The 20,255-nt window shown below is 37.6% G+C and overlaps 1 protein-coding gene across 6 annotated transcripts in view; it reads left to right on the top strand.

Annotated features, from left to right (window-relative positions):
- HELZ (helicase with zinc finger) overlaps positions 1-20,255 on the top strand; it is a 169,778-nt gene that overhangs the window by 77,977 nt on the left and 71,546 nt on the right. For all 6 annotated transcript variants that reach the window (XM_081317976.1, XM_081317978.1, XM_081317977.1 and 3 more), the window contains 3 exons: positions 10,712-10,842; positions 13,665-13,844; positions 14,654-14,755. In XM_081317976.1, the coding sequence (XP_081174102.1) occupies positions 10,712-10,842; positions 13,665-13,844; positions 14,654-14,755 (413 nt within the window). The remainder of the gene's footprint in view (positions 1-10,711; positions 10,843-13,664; positions 13,845-14,653; positions 14,756-20,255) is intronic.

Genomic DNA, 20,255 nt, shown 5'->3' on the forward strand with positions numbered 1-20,255 from the left:
TGACAGTGTCACTTTCTAATCAATTGAAAAATTATGTGAAAATCTTAATGTATTCATTGAACATGCATAATTGGTTGACATGCTGCTTACATCAGTGGTACTCAAGCTGTGTATATTTTCTAACAATAATTGGAAGGCTAATTGGCTCTATCTGGAAATAGTACAGAATGAAATGGTTCATTAGAGGTGGTGACTAGATTTCTTTCAGAGGTTACTTGAAGTTGAACTTGTTAACATCATTCCTGCATTTTGTTAAAGAGCATTGCTGTTTTATGGAGCGCATTTAGCCTTACATAATCATAAAACATTATTCTAGAGCCACTCCATTGTATATAGGTTTCTATATTTTAGAGAGGAGGGGTAGTTTGTGACCTCAAGTTCACGTTGATCCCCTCAGATCATGACCAGAGAAAACCATGACAGTTTGCTCTCATCTTGGGGTGGGAAACATATGGAAGCTACAATATATCCTCAATATATCCTAGTTTAAAAACCAGTTAAATCCTCCAAATTCCCTTCTGATCCCTTATATTATATTATATTATATTATATTATATTATATTATATTATATTATATTATATTATATTATATTATATTATATTATATTATATTATATTATATTATATTTATTATATTTATTATTATATTATATTATATTATTATATTATATTATATTATATTATATTATATTATTATATTTATTATATTATATTTATTATATTATATTATATTATATTATATTTATTATATTTATTATATTATATTATATTATATTATATTATTATATTATATTATATTATATTATATTATATTATATTATATTATATTATATTATATTATTATATTTATTATATTATATTTATTATATATATTATATTATATTATTATATTATATTATATTATATTATATTATATTATTATATTTATTATATTATATTATATTATATTATATTATATTATATTATATTATATTATTATATTTATTATATTATATTTATTATATTATATTATATTATATTATATTTATTATATTTATTATATTATATTATATTATTATATTATATTATATTATATTATATTATATTATATTATATTATATTATATTATATTATTATATTTATTATATTATATTTATTATATATATTATATTATATTATATTATATTATATTATATTATATTATATTATATTATATTATATTATATTATATTATATTATATTATATTATATTATTATATTTATTATATTATATATTATATTTTCATTTATTTATTTCACACATTTATAAGCCCACACAACTCAAGCAGTGTGACTCTGGGCCTTGTACAATAAATTCTTATGTTTAGTGACAAAGGCTCCCACTGAACTATTTGGACAAACAAAGGAAATCACACTGTAAGATTAGCTGGAGGATGCTTTGGTAAGAGCAAAGGTAGAAGGTTACGGTGTTTATCTAACCTTTCTGTAAGTCATGTGTATGCCTGCCAGTTTTTTATAGGTGGCTGCCCAATCATTGCACTTCTTGTCAACCAAATTGGCCTTCAAAGGGGGGGGTGGATTAATGAAGCATGAGAGCCATGTGAAACTGATACTGTCAGATTTGCATTCTTTCTCATGTTTCTACTAGTTTACTACTTAGGTTTTGCCTAAGACTTTTGCTTATATTTGCTTTAGTTCCTTAAGTTTGTGGCCATGCGAAGCATTTGAAAGAATGCCACAGGTAGGGCACCACAAATGAAACACCATTTCTGGAAGTATTAAAGTGGCCACATTTGTTGGATGGCTCACCTCTGTGTTTTTAAGAATGTGCTCAGCTTGGTGTGAATGTGTGCGCCCATTTACAAGCACCGTGGCTTTGTTTCACTACTGCTCCCAAATTGATTGTCTTTTGTTCTCTGTGTACTAAAGCTGGAAACAAGTTTGACTTTAAAAGCTGGAATTTTTGTAGGGTTTCTTCTTTCCAGCAAGCTTTAGAGCAATGTAATCCTATTTCTTTACATGATAGGATATAATTTATAAAAACTAATAAATAAATAAATAAATAAATAATTTGCGTGTCTGTAAGTGATTCCAGAACTCCATCTAAGATTGTAAGCTGATTTACAGCTGTGACTTAAACTTCAGTTTACCCTTCCCTTTTTGTCCAATGAAGAATTCCCAGAATTAAAAAAAAAAATTAAACACGTTTTATTGGTTTTTCAGTTAAAATCTACATATTTAGAAAGCATCATGATGACTGGGTAATCAGAGATTCAGTAACAGAGTTTTCAATACACAATTCAGGTTACTTTATTTATTTATTTATTTATTTATTTATTTATTTATTTATTTATTTATTTATTTATTTAATTCTATACCGCCCTTCTCCCAAAGGACTCAGGGCGGTGTACAGAGCAATAAAATACAACATACAGAAGTTAAAAGTAAAATTAAATTAATTTAGCCCTAACAATAAATAGTTAAAAATAAACCCAAACCCTTAGTCCAGGCCGGCCTGTTCAAACAAGCAGGTCTTCAGATCACGGCGGAAAAAGCGAAGGTTGGGAGCCATCCGGAGCTCAACAGGCAATTGATTCCAAAGGGCTGGTGCGCCCACAGAGAATGCTCTCCCCCTGGGGGCCGCCAGCCGGCAATCCCTGACCGACGGCACCCTGAGGAGGCCCTCTGTGGGAGCGCACAGGATGAAGGGAAGTTGACGTAGGCAGCAGGTGCTTCCGTAAGTAATCCGGACCCATGCCATTTATCAAAACATCCTTCTCAATTTCCCTTAACATTTCATACAACCAGTTTAAACTAATAAATTTCTAGAAATAGCATGGTCAGTTGAAAAATTTGTCAATTCAATTTCATTGAAATATATCTGTGTCCTGTTATTAAAGTTTACCTAATTTTAATTATATTATTCAAATTTAGCCTTTAACATCCCAAATAATATTCACAACCCAAATTTCCCTTATTTCATTACAGCAAAAACTATAGTATTTAACATGTACACAGTGGCTGAGTAGCTATGTTCTACCTAATAAACATTGTCTGTTTCACATCCTAATACATCACATGTTACTGACAGGACCACAGCGTATGTTTATCAATCTACAACTATTTATACACAACCAGATTCTGTTTTAAAGTTTAGCTAATGCTTAATTCTTAAATAGAATAATCAAATGTCTTTTAACATCAAACGTGGGATCTATAAACCAAATTTCCCTTATGTCAGTGCACAAATTATAATGTCTAAAATAAGCCTAATAGATACATAAACACATTCTAGTTCTATCTCATAAACATTTTCTATTTTAGATCCTGATAGATCACTGATTACTAAAAGGATAACCTTTAATGGTTCTCTAAGAACTCACTTTTTAAATCTAACTCTGGCTTTCTTTTTTTGCCAATCAGGTTTCCAGACCAAGGCCTTTGAATTGCCAGATAGGTATCCCTTCGCTCCAAGACATATTATTTGAATCAAAGGAGGCCATCTAGCCATCAGTGGTCCACAAAAACCAAACCATTTGTAATCATTATGTTGTTGCCCTGTTAGTTCTAGACTCTGTATTTGCTCTAAAAAAATTTATCTTCAGTTTGGTCTGGATTCCTCTTCTGTCTGGGTTCATCTGCTTTAAGTAGAGAGTCTTATCCAATTTTGTAATTAATACTTGGCTATCCAGGGTTTCAGGAAACTGTCTTTGTTGATCTTCCATGTCCTCTATGTTAGCATCACTATCTTGCACATAGTATACTTCTAAAGTTATATGCTCTTTTTTTTTATTGAAAAGTTTTAACATACAATTTTTTCTTTAAAAAATCCCCCCTCCCTTCTCCCTCCCCCCCTACCTCTCCCCCCTCCCCCCCGACTTCCCAGAGCTAAATACAAGGTATATATATATAAAAAAACAATCATAAACAACCATATACTAACAACCATAAACTCTAAAATCCATCACTCTCTAGCTTATATAGGATAAAACAAACCTTAGTAATATTAAATATATATAGAAAACAAAAATAGAAAAAGAAGAAAAGAAAGAAGACTTATTCAAATGCTACATGAAACTTCTTAACCCTATACCTGTTCTGGATAAACTCAATCCATTTTCTCCATTCCATAATATAGCGTTCTTGCAAGTGATCTTTCAAATAGGCCGAAATCTTCGCCATCTCAGCCAGGTCGGAAACCTTTAAAGTCCACTCTTCTATAGTCGGCAGTACCTCTTTCTTCCAGTACTGACCTATCAAGAGTCTAGCTGCCGTAATTAAATTCAACATCAACTTAGTGTCCACAACTGTAGCATCTATAATTATTCCCAACAAAAAAAATTGCGGACAAAACTTTATCCTCTGTTTAAAAATCTTCTGCATGTTCCACCAGACTTTTATCCAAAAGGCCTTAACCTTTTTACAAGTCCACCATATATGAAAATATGTTGCGTCTTCATCACCGCACCTCCAACATTTAGGCTGATAATTCGGATACATACTTGCAAGCTTTTTAGGATCTAAATGCCATCTATAAAACATTTTGTAAAAATTCTCTCTTAGATTTTGAGCTTGTGTAAATTTTACATTCCTCACCCAGATCTTTTCCCAGGTGTCCATTGTGATAACTTCCTGGATATTTTGGGCCCATTTTATCATACAATCCTTAACAAGTTCTGTTTCTGAATCAATCTCTATCAACGCAAGATATATCCGTTTAATATGTGCTGGTCCCTGATTTCTGATTTGCTTTATCAAATTTTCATCAGTCATTGTAAAACCATTTTTCTGGTCTTCTTTCCACCTGGCCCGTAACTGAGTATATTGAGACCAATTTTGAACAACCTTCTCTTCTCGCAAGAGGCTATATGATTTCAAACACCAAACATTTCTTTCCAAGCTTAGGATCTCCTTGTACGTAGTCACATCATGTTTGAAACCAGCATGTATATTTTCTATTGCGTGTTTTGGAATTGCCCACAGTGGTATCTTGCAATCTAGCTTATGTCTATACTTCTTCCAAACTCTCAACAATGCCTGTCTTAAAATATGCACTCTAAACACATTGTCTACCTTCTTGTCATACAACAGATATGCATGCCAGCCAAACAACAAATCGTGGCCCTCAAGATTTAATAATCTCTCTTGTGTCAAATTAATCCAATCACTTATTCCTACTAATGCAGCAGCTTCATAATATAGTTTAAAATTAGGCATTTTAAGACCACCTCTCTCACGAGTATCCTGCATAATCTTAAGTTTAACTCGTGGCCTTTTCCCTGCCCAGACAAATTTATTGATACCTCGCTGCCATTCCTCCAAATTAGAATCTTTCTTAAGAATCGGTATCATTTGAAATAAAAATAAAAATTTAGGCAGGACATTCATTTTCACTGCTGCAATCCGTCCCAACAAAGACAATTGCAATTTTTCCCAACTCTCCAATTCTTTTTGAATTTTCCCCCATAATTTTTCATAATTATTTTTATATAACTTTGTATTAGAGGGCGACAAAAGCACCCCCAAATATTTAACCCTTTTAACAATCTCAAATCCAGTTAATCCTTCTAAGAGAGCCTTTTGCGAAACTGTCATATTTTTGGCCAAAATTTTGGTTTTCTGTATATTAACTTTAAAACCAGAAACCTTCCCATATTGTGTTATTATCTCCATCAGGTCCACAACAGAGTTCTCTGGCTGGGTCACTGTAACAACCAGATCATCTGCAAATGCTCTCAATCTATAATCCTGATCTCTAATTTGTATCCCCTTAATTTTTTCCGAATTCCGTATTTTAACCAATAATATCTCTAATGTTAACACAAATAACAAGGGCGATAACGGACACCCTTGCCTTGTGCCCTTCTCAATATTACATGCTCCTGTCAGACTATTATTAACTATAATTCGGGCAGTTTGTTTTTGATATAATGCCCTAATCGGTTGTAAAAATTTTTCCCCAAAATCCATTTTCTCTAAAACTTTCATCAAAAATTGCCAATTCAATTGATCAAAAGCTTTTTCAGCATCTAAAAAAATTAGCACCGCAGGGATCTGGTTGTTCCTTTCCAAAAACTCTAACACATCAACTATATGCCTCACATTATTTTTCATTTGTCTACCACTAATAAACCCCGTTTGGTCCCCATGAATCACCTGTTGCAGAACCCTCATCAGTCTATTAGCCAAAACCTTAGCAAATATCTTGTAATCTGTATTTAATAGCGATATCGGTCTATAATTTTTAACTTGAGTAGCATCTTGGTCTTCCTTCGGAATCAAAGAAATAAAAGCTGTTCTCCAAGACGGTGGCACCTTTCCCCCCCTCTGGATTGTCTGGAACAGTTCCTTTAACGGTTTGATCATCTCTAATTGTAAATTTTTGTAGTAAGCCGCAGACAAACCATCCGTACCTGGTGCTTTATCCACCTTCAATTCCTTAATTGCTGTAAAAATTTCTTCTTCTGTAATTAATTGGTTAATCTCCTCTTTTTGTATTTGCGTAAGAACCGGGATGCTAGCATTCTCCAAATATATATCAATGTCTTTTCCATTAATCTTCTCCTTAGCATATAATTTAGAATAGAAATCCACAAAAGCATCCTTGATAAGATCCTGTTGAAACACAACCCTTCCTTTATACTCAATTTTGTCTATATTAGAAGCCCTTTGTTTTTTCCTCAGTCTATAAGCTAACCATCTACCTGGTTTATTAGCGTTGCAAAAAGTATTATGCCTGGCAAACCGCAAATTGGTTGCCACTTGGTCAGCCATTAATTTATCAAATTGTCCTCTTAACAGTTTAATAGCCTTCTTAGTCTTCACATCCTCTGAGTTCAAAATCAAAGCCTTTTCTTTTTCCTTTATTTCATTCTCCAGTTCTTTCCTCCTAGCTTCCACAGCACGTCTATGTTTATTATTCATATATATCAACACCCCTCTCATATAGGCCTTGCTAGCATCCCAAACCATGTCCATAGAGGTGCCCTTATTCATATTCATTTCAAAAAAATCCTTCATCCGCTGTTTGCATTCTTCCACATTTCTCTGATTTCTAAACAAATTCTCGTTTACGCGCCATGAGCGCCTGTCTCTATTGTCCTTATCAATCTCTAGCCAAACTGGACTATGATCAGAGATAGTTCTTACACAAATCTTCACCTTTTTGGTCCTTAAAAAAAATCATTAGTCAACAAAATAAAATCAATCCTGGAAAAAGATTGGTGTCTGTCAGAATAAAAAGTATAATCCTTTTCCTGCAAATGTCTCTCGCGCCAGATATCTCGCAGTTCCAAGTCATCCTTCATTTCAAAAAAAGATTTAGGCAGTCTAGCATGACTTGGGACGCGCTTAAAAGCTCCAGCCTTGTCCATCTGTACATCCAAAACACCATTCCAATCCCCCATAAAAATAAAAGATTTATAATCCAACTGGGTAAGCTTTGTATGAAGTAAACTAAAAAAGTCAGCTTGTTGCTGATTAGGAGCATATAATCCAACTAAAAGCGTCTTTTTACCTTCTAGCAGCAGCTCTATCATAACGTATCTTCCATGCTTATCTGCTTCAATTAAGTCTGCTGTTAAAGCACTTTTAACATAAACAACCACTCCATTTTTCTTATTCATTGCAGAAGCAACAAATTGCGTGCCCAACCTTGAGTTCGATAAATACTTTTGATCCGCAACCCTAATATGCGTTTCTTGCAAACATATAACATCTATCTTAAATTGTTTTAAATATTGAAAAACTTTCTTCCTCTTCTGTGGTGAGTTTAGTCCATTAACGTTCCAAGTTAAAAATTTAGTTGCCATGCAGATCATCCCAAAGCTCTTGGAGCACTGCTTTGATAGGGCTATCTTTTTTAGGCCGTGCTCCTCCCACTGCTTGGCTGTAAGTGCGTTGTGGAAGTACCATAGACTTCTGCTGATCTTGTTCTTTTATTTTTTTTTTGATCGTTTTAAAGCAGCACGCGTCACCCTCTGCTCTCTAGGATCATCCAAAGAAGTTGTAGCTTGATCTCCTCCAGCACCGTTCTCCTCTGTCTGTCCATCTTCAGCCTCTTGATGTTCTCCTTCTCCCGATCCCTTTGCAGCTTCCAGAAGTGTTAATGGGGTTGCTTTTAAAACTTTATTGTAAAAATCACGCGCTTGCATCACAGTAACCAGACGGTACCTTTTACCTTCATGCATCACCATCAACCCAACTGGAATCTCCCATCTGAACCTTATATCTCGTTGCTTGAGCTCTTGCACAAGAAATGCAAAATCCTTCCTTCTCCTTAAAATCTTTGGAGGAATTTCTTTTAGAACCAAGACTTCTTGATCAGCAATCACAACTTTAGCATCATAGGCAGCTTGTATAACTTCATCTCTAATTTCCCTTTTTGCAAAATAAACCACCACATCTCTAGGCAACTTTCTCTGTCTAGCAATCCATGAATTCACACGGAACACTTTATCCATGCCTCCTTTTATTTCAGATGCTGGCTGATTCAATACCACTTCGAGAGCCTCAGAAACCAGCTGCTTTAGATCTTCCTTAATATTCTCTTTTAAGCCTCTAATTCTAACAGCAAACTACATCTGATAATATTGAGCAAGACTCAATTCTCTATCCATTTTGTCTCTTAAATCTTCATTCTCCAATACTTTTGCTTCTAATGTGGCATTCTTTTGAGTCAAATCTTCCACTTTTTCATCCAAATCTTCCACACATTCAGCCACTTTATGCACTGAGGACAAAATGTCTACCTTCATCACACTGAACTTCTGTTCCATCCTCTCTTCCATTCTCTCCTCCAATTTCTCCAATTTCTCCTCCATCTGTGCAAATTTATCACCCATTGATTCCAAAATTACATGGGTATGTTTTTCAAGAGCATCTTGTAAATCCTTCGGTGTCAATACATCAGGAGGATGCAACGCCTGCAATGATGATTGTTGCACCGGAGAAGTTCCACCACTCCGAAGAGTTTTAGGGGGAGGTTTAGCCGCCATCTTTTACTTTCAATTGTGACGCACTTTCACTTTAAGTTTAAAAAGTCCATCAAGCTCGAGAGTAAAATAAAATAATCCTCTTCACCTTTTCCTCTTGTACCGCTCTGCCTGCTCTTTTTATTCCATAGTCCTTCCTTCAGGCAGGGGTGGTCGCAGACGCCTGGCTCTGCTCCAAGAAATCCGGAGCAGAGACGCTGACCAGCTGGGAGCGACCCAGGCTACGGGGGAGTTCAATCCTTCAGCCGCCCAAGCTCCAAGCTCAGGCGGCCCCGGAGAACTTGACCCCTACCTGGGGCCTCACCCCCTCCTCTTCTCCCGAGGAGGGGGCTTCAAATTCGCCCGAACAGCTGATCGGCGCTGTTTCGGGCGAAAATTACTCAGCTGAGCCACGGGCAGCCCGGGAAGGCTGTCTCCGGCGCCGCACAGCCACCGGAAGTCCTAAAGTTATATGCTCTTTTGATGGAGTCAAAAGTTGAGTATTAAGTTTTCCCATAGTTTGTTGTTGGTCCTTAAGGTTATTTGCCATAGTGATAGTTCCTTGTACTTTTAGAGTTGTCAGTTCTTTGGATATTTGTTGCTTATATTCCTCTGTCTCAATAGTAATATCTTCCAATTTTGTTATATTCTGAAGTGTAAATTCTTTAGTTGCAGTCTGGGTCCAGAATTTCAAAAATTTGAATGCTAGTTTGAACATCTTAGGATATTGAGGTTTTTGCTCCCCAATTTTAGTCAAAATGGGTCCTTTTTGTTGTACATACATAAATAATATAAGAAATAACTTTTGTATTATTTAGGAAAATTGCTTTGACAGCATAACATTTCAATATATTGTTAATGTGTTACTCTGGTTATGTTTCTAGTGGGAACTGTGGTCGATAACATGTTTTGTTTGGCTTGTATTAAATTGTGTTCTTTGAAATTTTACATTTTGTCTTTTTGAATATGCATGTATGTGTATATAAGTAAACTTATCCCAATATTATGGAATTGTTTGAACAATCTAAGTATGATAGTAAATGAAGTAACATTGTCTTGTAATGGCTAGTTTTAAAACAGTCAAATAAATGGATTTTCCTGATTTTAAAAATATTTCATATTTTTAATGGGTTAATAAAATAAAGATTTTAATGTCTTGCTCTTTCAAAATAGTGTTTGTTTTTACCTTAATAAAAGATGATCGGTTTGCATTATATCAGTTTGTAAGTGGGTTAGGACGCTGAGCTTGTTGATCAGAAGGTCGGCAGTTTGGCGGGTCGAATCCCGAGTGCCACGTAACAGAGTGAGCGCCTGTTACTCGTCTCAGCTTCTGCCAACCTAGCAGTTCGAAAGCACGTAAAAGTGCAAGTAGAAAAATAGGGACCACTACGGTGGGAAGGTAACAGCGTTCCGTGCGCCTTTGGCGTCTAGTCATGCCGGCCACATGACCACGGAGATGTCCTCGGACAAGTGCTGGCTCTTTGGCTTTGAAACGGAGATGAGCACTGGCCCCTAGAGTCGGAAACGACTAGCACGCATGTGCGGGGGAACCTTTACCTTTACTTTACAAGTAGGGAAGTATTAATTATTAATTATTCATGTTTCAAAAAGTTTATTCTCAAATTATATAGTTTTATGGTGACAAAATAGGGGATTCATTATCTGTATGAGTGTAACTAGTCCTTTTAATTTCTTGTTTTCTGGCATGTTATTCGTTTATTCATTCCTTCATTCTCAATATTCCTTTCGTATGCACTTAGGTCGAGCTTCAGTTTCAGTTAAACCGTTTACCCCTCTGTGAAATGCATTATGCCTTGGATAGGATCAAGGACAATGGTATCCTGTTTCCAGATGTCAGCATGACCCCCACAATACCTTGGAGCCCCAACAGGTACAAAAAAATTAATACTTTGATACAGAGAACTAGTATTTTAAAATTACGGAATTTTCATTCCTTGTATTTAGATGATTCATATAACCTTGTCCACTAGAATGCCTTAGGTAAAGTGATGAGAAACGAGTGACTAATTTTTCCTATGAATGTCAGGATTAGGCCATGGATTATTTTTATTCTTTATATCAAAGGCCAGTTTTAATCAATCACATCCTTTATGGAAAAAACTGCTTTAAAAACGAACTGTTCTTTCCAATGTGATGTACTTAATGCATTTTAAAGCTCAGTTGGCAGCATTTGTGTTGGTTTATATAACAAGCTATCGAGAAAAGCTGGACCTGTATGGAGCAATCTAAAAGAATTGGGTATGAGAGGATTTTAATCTGCCTGATGATGTGATGTTGCATCTTTTGGTTAGGGGTGTGGTAAGAATCAATAACATTTCTAGCATCTGGTTTGTAATATTTGTAGCATATTAAGCTAGTTTGTTTTTTAATCTGACTATTACACTAGCAGGTTACAGGTGGCAAATGAATTAAACTGCTGTGTTTTCATTATGTTTGTATGTTGCTCATGCGTATATTTTTTGTAGATCAATAAGTGCAAATGTTTTTGAGATATGAATTTACTGTAATATAAACAATACATTTTACAAACAGGTAGCAAAAAAAATACATATAAGAATCAAAAGGTATTTTACCATCTGAGGAACCAAAGCTGCATGCAAAGCCTTTTGAGTTTGAATTTATACTGATTTCATTGTTTGAAAGTGAGGTACATTGTAATCTAGGCAAGGAGCAGACAACCTTTTTGTGCCAACAGCTCTTCTTTATTTCCATTTCTTTGTGTGCAAGATAGTTAGATCATTGGAGAAGATAAGGTTATGATTTTGAGCCTGATATTTCTCTCTAGGGTTTTTAAAGGTTGTACAGGTTTTACCTTTATTTCCCAGTACCAATATCAAGCCAGCATTGGCAGATCTCGGAAAAGTTAAGCGGGTTTAGACCCAGGGAATAAGACAGTGGCAAACCACTTCCATAATGTTGTTACAAAAACTTGCAGTACATGTAGTTCTCAGGAGTCAAAGTCAGTTGAGGGAGTCTTCAGCTTTTATCACAAAGACAAAGAGACAGCAATTAGGATTAGGATTTATTAAATTTATATGCCGCCCCTCTCCCTAAGGACTCAGGGCAGCTCACAACAATAAAAATTAAGAGACATAAAATACAAACATTGAAAAAGAATTAAACAATGAATATAAGAAATACGGGACAATTAACACAATAAAAACCAAATTAAAAACCATGGTCAGTCCAGGCCCGCTTGTTGGAGCAACCATGTCTTCAGGTCACGGCGGAAGGATCGAAGGTCAGGGGCCGTCCGCAGCTCCGGAGGCAGTTCATTCCAGAGGGTCGGCGCACCCACAGAGAAGGCTCTCCCCCTGGGGGTCGCCAGCCGGCATTGCCTGGCCGACGGAACCCTCAGGGTTCCTGAATACAGGGAGTCCTTGCTTAACCTAATTGGGACTGGAATTTTCATTGCTAAGTGAGGTGGTAGTTAGGTGAAATATCACAGGACCACAACACTTAGCAACAATAGTTGCAGCACTTAGGCCAGGATTATGCTCTTGTTAATCAAGTACTTCACGCTTCTCCTGCCCTACCACACTTGCCTCTCTTTCAGCCCCTCCCCCCAAAAAAAATCTTTTTTGGCCTTTTAACCACCAGGTAGGTATTCTGCCACTACCCCCCCCCCCAAAAAAAAAAAAGCTGCTGGTCCTTTGCAAAGTTTTGTAAGAGGAATGCTCTGTTGAGAGTGAGCAGAGGATCTGTGGGTTGTTTCGGTTGGTGCTGGAATCACTTCCAGTCCACACACAAGCCCGCAAGCCATTTCTCTAGGAACCCTAACCCAATGTGAACTGCAGAGCGCATGCCGCAAACAGTCCTGGAGAACCTGTCTGTGGGCTTGAAGCCCATTGGAAGCTGCTGGCCCTTTGCCAGGTTTTGCAGAAGGAAGGCTGGACTGCGAGTAAGAGGTGGGCTGGACTGGTGCTGGGCTCACCTCCATACCTCATTGAAGCCTGCAGGCTGGGTCTTCATGACTGCTTCTGACACAGGCTGCAGAGAGTGCACTGCACCTCCAGGAAGCCCTCGCCCCTCTGCTGCCTCCAGTTCTGTCACTATCTTGGACAGCACCTGCCACACGGTCTCCCCCTTCACTTGGAAAGGCCCCTCCGCCTTACTGTCTGACCTTACTGTCCCACTGCCTTCTCCCTCGCTGGACCCATCAAGCTTTGGCAGATGACGCTCTGCTGCACCTGGATTCTGGGCCAGCAGCAGGAAGAAGTCAATCAGATGGTAGCAATGGGGGTGGGGGGAACAGCAGAGCTTTTCAGTAGAGTGCAGAGCAGCAAAAAGGACAGAGATAGGGGGATATAGACATGTGGGAGTTGAAGCCCCCCCCCTCCACAACAGCCTTGACCTACTCAGCCCATCCAAATTTTTTTTCATGTGAAAAAAAGTGTTCTGGATTTTGGTTCTGGCCCTCTGAACTAGTTCAACAGAGCCTCTAGAGCAGGGGTGGACAACTATGGCAACTTTTCACACCTGTGGACTTCAACTCCCAGAATTCCCGAGCCAGCCATGCTCCTAGTTAATCAGTCAAATAGTATTGCCAAACATTAAACAGTTTTAATTTTTTTAAAGAAAGGAATATTATTCTGCGTATTAGTTGAGATTATAAAAAGTGGTATAAGAATTTATTAGTACAAGGTTTGTTTCCAATGTGTCTTTGATTATACCCTGCTTTCTGTTGTGCAGGCAGTGGGATGAGCAGTTGGATCCTAGGCTCAATGCAAAGCAGAAGGAGGCCGTTCTGGCCATCACAACTCCACTGTCAATTCAACTGCCTCCAGTCCTTATTATCGGTCCTTACGGGACGGGCAAAACCTTCACTTTGGCTCAGGCAGTCAAACAAATTCTCCAACAGCAAGACACTAGGTGAGATGGGATGATCTGCAGATTTTTAATCAGAAGGCAAATGCCTCCCTTTATTTAAAAGTTAGCAGTGTAGAGTTTTCATCTGGCTTTACCCTCACCCCTCATTGTCTTATATAGATGTTTAGGAGAACATTTGTGAGTCTGATCTGAATTAAAATTGGTGCCCTGTGAAGAAAAGCACAGCATTCCATTTAGAAATCAGTGATTTGTATAGTACAGGGGTAGGCAACCTCGGCTCTTTTATGACTCATGGACTTCAACTCCCAGAATTCCTGAGTCAGCTATGCAGAGGTTGCCTACCCCTGGTATAGTATTAGTGTTCTTTATTTATAAAACTCTATTGCTTTTTTTATTTACCCACATTTGTACGCCACTAATTCCTGTGATTCTAGGTGGCTTGAAATATATAAAGCTAAAACATGCATAAAAATAGAATAAAAGCAATTAACCATAAATAAAACTTCAGTACTCTAAAGGACATGAAGGTAGGGGCACATAGGATCTTGGGGCCGTGCTGTTCCAGGCAGAGGGGGCAGTGTCTGAGAATGTCTGCCAGCTAGGACATGATGGAGGCAGGCAGGCAGATTCTATCTGGAGAAGAGGGCGCGGAGGTAGTGAAAAGCAGGTGTTGTTGGAAGGATGTACATTCCCACAGAAGTTAGGAACGTCATTAAATCATAAAATTTGCAGATTAATTTCATTGAAATAAATATGCAGAAAAGATGATCACTATTTTTTTGTAATTTTACTGCTTTGAATGATTTTCTGTTTCTTCATTGCTTTTTTATTTGCACCATTTATTCCAGCAGGATTCTCATTTGCACCCATTCTAATAGTGCTGCTGATCTCTACATAAAGGATTATTTACATCCATATGTAGAAGCAGGCAATCCCCAGGCGAGACCTCTCAGGTATTTTTTAAGGTTTATTATGTATCTATACAATATCTTAAGAAAAGGTGTCTGTTCAAACAGTTCTGAAAAAAACCATAGAGCTTTCACTTTTATTGGCATTTTAAAATGATGCTTTTGCATAACCTAGAGACTCTAACATGCATAATGAAAGAATGTCATTTGTGAGCTCATTTCATGCATTAAAGATAAAGACATCCTTTTTTAAGTTGTTCTTATGTGTTTATTTGTGCTTTCCTAACTGAACAAATTTTGATATGGTCCTCTAAAAAGCTGCTAAAATATTTCAAGAAAATATTGGTTGAATTATATTGGGGGTAAATAATGTTTCTTTAATTCAGAGCCAATTTAGAGTGAACAATTATTTTAAAAGCTACATATCTGGGAAATCATAAAAAATTAGTTCAGTATCAACCTCTTTGTGTATTTAAATGAACTTGTTTTATGTATTTATAGAGTTAGCAAAAGAAACTTAATTGGGAAATAAAATCTCTATGGTCTGTGAGAAATGTGTGTATATTTACATCTGGAACATGTAATTTCTTTTCTTAAAATGGATATATGTATAATTTAAGAGTTCATTTAAGTCTTATTTTTTTATTGAAAAGTTTTACAATACATTTTTTTAAAAAGACAAAACCCCTCCCAACCCCCTCCCCTCTCCCCAACCCTCCCCAACCTCTCCCTCCCTTCCCCCTCCCTCCTCCCCGACTTTCCAGAGCTCAATACAGGGTATAAAAAAACAAGCAATCATAGTCTACCTTATGCCAACAACAATAAAATATTAAATCTATCGCACTTTAACTCTTATAAAATAACTACAAGCAATTTAAATATCACATCAATACTTATTTAAATGCTAGATGAAAAGAGTTCATTTAAGTCTTAAACCTGCTATGAAAACTTCATTACTGCATTCTATTGTTCTGATGTCAGGACAGTAGTTGAGCATGGATGGAGTATTTCAGCAAACAAATGTTTTATACTTAAAATTATACTAATGGGCATGTGAAGTGGCAGCTTTGCTCTAGTGTCACCTGTAACAAAGATTACACCATTTATAGCAACCTGCAGTCTATAAAGTAACTCAATTTTGAGCTGTCTCAAATTCAAAACACTCAATTTCCAATGTGAGATATTTAAAAGGTTTTGCATATCACCATGAGCAGTCCTGATTTCTCCTAGAACAGGGATGTCAAACTGCCGGCCCAGAGGCCAGTTGCATCATATGGAGGCTGCGCCCACCCCAGCTCTGGCAATGCAAAAAAAAAAGTCACGATACGTCGCGACACATCACGTGACGCAGCGAGTTTGACACCCGTGTCCTAGAATATTTCCTTTCTTACTCTGAGATAGCTTAGAATTTCTACCTTCTACCCACAAAATTAGAAAAGGATCACATGTGTCAAAGATATTCTTCTGCAAGGAAAAATCTTATAAGAGTGTTTGTTTTCAGAAGATTGGATAAAGGGCATCAAGTGACTTTAACAGACTTCATATTCAGAACAGCGAATGTTTGAGTACAATAGAACATATCTCATTATTTTCATAAAATTGTAGATATGCTATATTTTCACCTTCATTTGCAAACAAGATATTGGGTTGTATGAGTAGATATCACTAAGAAAGTTGATTCTGTTCATTGCTGATCATATTTGGATACAGTCGTATTTGGGAATAGGATCTATTACTCTTCAGTGTAATACAAGGATTAAGCTATCTGGCTGGAATGGAGTAGATCCAAGTGCATCCCCATTCACCCAACCTCTGAGTGATTCTGGACCAGGTATTCACCTTTTTGCCCAGTCCTCCTACAGTTGCAAGAAAAAGTATGTGAACCCTTTGGGATTATGTGGAGTTTTGCATGAATTGGCCATAAAATGCGCTCTAAACGTCATGTAAGTCACAACAATAGAAAAACACAGTCTGCTTAAAATAATACAACACAAACATTAGCTGTTGTCATGTTTTAATTGAACATAAGATGGAAACATTCACAGTGCAGGGTGGAAAAAGTATGTGAACCCCTAGCCTAATGACTTCTCCAAGAGCTAATTGGAGCCAGGAGTGAGCCAACCTTGACTCCAATCAGTGTGATGATATTGGATGTGTTGCTGACAGCTGTCCTGCCCTTTAAAAACACACACCTGTTTTGGGTTTACTGGTCTCAAGAAGCACTGTCTGATGTGAACCATGCCTCGCAGAAAAGAGCTCTCAGAAGATCTACGATCAAGAATTGTTGACTTGCATGAAGCTGGAAAGGGTTACAAAAGTGTCTCCAAAAGCCTTGATTTTCATGTGTCCACGGTAAGACAGACTGTGTACAAATGGAGAAAGTTTAGCACTGTTGCTACTCTCCCTAGGCATGGTCGTCCTGTAAAAATGACTGCAAGAACACAGCGCATAATGCTTAATGAGGTAAAGAAGAATCCTAGAGTGTCAGCTAAAGACCTACAGAAATCTCTGGCACATGCTAACATTTTTGTTGACACATCTACAATAAGGAAAACATTAAACAAGAATGGAGTACATGGGAGGATACCACGGAGGAAGCCATTGCTGTCCCAAAAAAAATATTGCAGCACGTTTGAAGTTTGCAAAAGAGCACCTCGATGTTCCACAGCACTACTGGCAAAATATACTGTGGACAGATGAAACCAAAATTGAGGAGTTTGGGAAAAACACACAACACTATGCGTGGAGAAAAAAAGGCACAGCACACCAACATCAAAACCTCATCCCCACTGTAAAACATGGCGGAGGGAGCATCATGGTTTGGGGCTGCTTTGCTGCCTCAGGGCCTGGACGGATTGTTGTCATTGATGGGAAAATGAATTCCAGAGTTTATCAGGACATTTTGCAGGAAAACGTACGACCATCTGTCCGCCAACTGAAGCTCCGCAGAGGATGGGTGATGCAACAGGACAATGACCCAAAGCATACAAGTAATTTAACAAAACAATGGCTTCAGCAGAACAGAATACGCCTTCTGAAGTGGCCCAGTTAGAGTCCTGACCTCAGCCCGATTGAAATGCTGTGGCATGACCTTAAGAGAGCGATTCACACCAGACATCCCAAGAATATTGCTACACTGAAACAGTTTTGTGAAGAGGAGTGGTCCAAAATTACTCCAGATCGTTGTGGAGGTCTGATCTGCAACTACAGGAAACGTTTGGTTGAGGTTATTGCTGCCAAAGGAGGGTCAACCAGTTATTAAGTCCAAAGGTTCACATACTTTTTCCACCCTGCACTGTGAATGTTTCCATCTTATGTTCAATTAAAACATGACAACAGCTAATGTTTGTGTAGTATTATTTTAAGCAGACTGTGTTTTTCTATTGTTGTGACTTACATGACGTTTAGAGCGCATTTTATGGCCAATTCATGCAAAACTCCACGTAATCCCAAAGGGTTCACATACTTTTTCTTGCAACTGTAACTCTGCCATTATCATTGTTGTGCAGATAAAGTCAGAAAGATTTCTATAGAAGTCTGAACTTAACATAAAGATGGAAAATAAATGCAAAGACTGGAACAAATAGGGATTAGGAAGAAGTCTTCTGTGAAAATCACATTGAATACATATTCTTAACAATCTTTTAATTCCTCTGTAAGATTGTCTTGGCTCACTGAAATAAGTTATTTGTTACCATTTGATGAACATTTAGCCTTTGGGGGCAAGAACTCAATATTACAGCTCTGCATGCAGTGGGTCATATAATCAGTCTCTGACAATTCTAGTTGAAAGGAATTCACAAAGTGGATTGGAATTTCTGCTAATATAGATAGACAGTTGATCTACATCAGAGGTGTCCAACTTTGGCAAATTTAAGACCTGTGGACTTCCACTCCCAGAATTTTCTAGCCAGCCCCAATCTTTTAAATAAAGATTTTATAGATTTTATTTCTGTATTGGATTCTGTTCCTTGCAAAGTCAAGGAAGCAACACAAGTGCCTCTGAGTAAGCCAAACTAACTGGTTCATATTGATACCTTAGAAGAGGGGTGTCAATCTCGCAACATCATGTGATGTGTTGTGACGTATCGTGACTTTTTTGCCATAGCCAGCAGTGGGGTGGGCACAGTTTCGCTATGATGCATCCGGCCCGCTGGCCAGCAGTTTGACACCCCTGCCTTAGAACATGCTTAAGCTGAAGATATCTCAACTGTTGCAAATGGGGAAGACCAAATTCAAGGTGAAGTTGAGAAATCATTTATAGAGTTTATTTTTAATTTAAGTGTGGAGGACTTACTGAAGAAGTGCATAACAATTTGATTGTTGTTGTTGTTGTTGTTAGTTGCGAAGTCGTGTCCGACCCATCGCGACCCTATGGACAACGTTCCTCCAGGCCTTCCTGTCCTCTACCATCTTCTGGAGTCCATTTAAGCTCACGCCTACTGCTTCAGTGACTCCATCCAGCCACCTCATTCTCTGTCGTCCCCTTCTTCTATTGCCCTAAATCTTTCCCAGCATTAGGCTCTTCTCCAGTGAGTCCTTCCTTCTCATTAGGTGGCCAAAGTATTTGAGTTTTAGCTTCAGGATCTGGCCTTCTAAAGAGCAGTCAGGGTTGATCTCCTCTAGGATTGCCCGGTTTGATAGCCTTGCAGTCCAAGGGACTCGCAGGAGTCTTCTCCAGCACCATAGTTCAAAGGCTTCAATTCTTTGGCGCTCAGCCTTTCTTATGGTCCAGCTTTCACTGCCATACATTGCAACTGGGAAGACCATAGCCTTGACTATACGCACTTTTGTTGACAGGGTGATGTCTCTGCTTTTTAGTGTGCTGTCTAGATTTGCCATGGCTTTCCTCCCAAGGAGCAAGCGTCTTTTAATTTCTTGGCTACAGTCCCCATCTGCAGTGATCTTGGAGCCCAGGAAAATAAAATCTGTCACTACCTCCATTTCTTCCCCATCTATTTGCCAGGAATTGAGAGGGCCAGATGCCATTATCTTGGTTTTCTTAATGTTTAGTTTCAACCCAAGTTTTGCACTCTCCTTCTTCACTCGCAACAAGAGGCTCTTTAGTTCCTCTTCACTTTCTGCCATTAGAGTGGTATCATCTGCATATCTTAGGTTGTTGATGTTTCTTCCGGCAATCTTAATTCCAACTTTTGATTCATCTAGCCCTGCCTTTCTCATGATGTGCTCTGCATATAAGTTAAATAGGCAAGGTGACAGTATACAGCCTTGCCGGACTCCTTTCCCAATTTTGAACCAATCAGTGGTTCCGTGTCCAGTTCTCACTGTTGCTTCTTGGCCCGCATATAGGTTTCTCAAGAGACAAATAAGATGGTCTGGTACGCCCATCTCTTTAAGGACTTGCCACAGTTTGTTATGATCCACACAATCAAAGGCTTTAGCATAGTCAATGAAGCAGAAGTAGATGTTTTTCTGGAACTCTCTAGCTTTCTCCATGATCCAGCGTATGTTGGCAATTTGATCTCTAGTTCCTCTGCCTCTTCGAAATCCTGCCTGTACTTCTGGTAGTTCTCGATCCACATAC

The sequence above is a fragment of the Vipera berus genome (genome assembly GCF_964194415.1).
Source record: "Vipera berus genome assembly, chromosome: 2".
Classification (NCBI taxonomy): Eukaryota; Metazoa; Chordata; class Lepidosauria; order Squamata; family Viperidae; genus Vipera; species Vipera berus.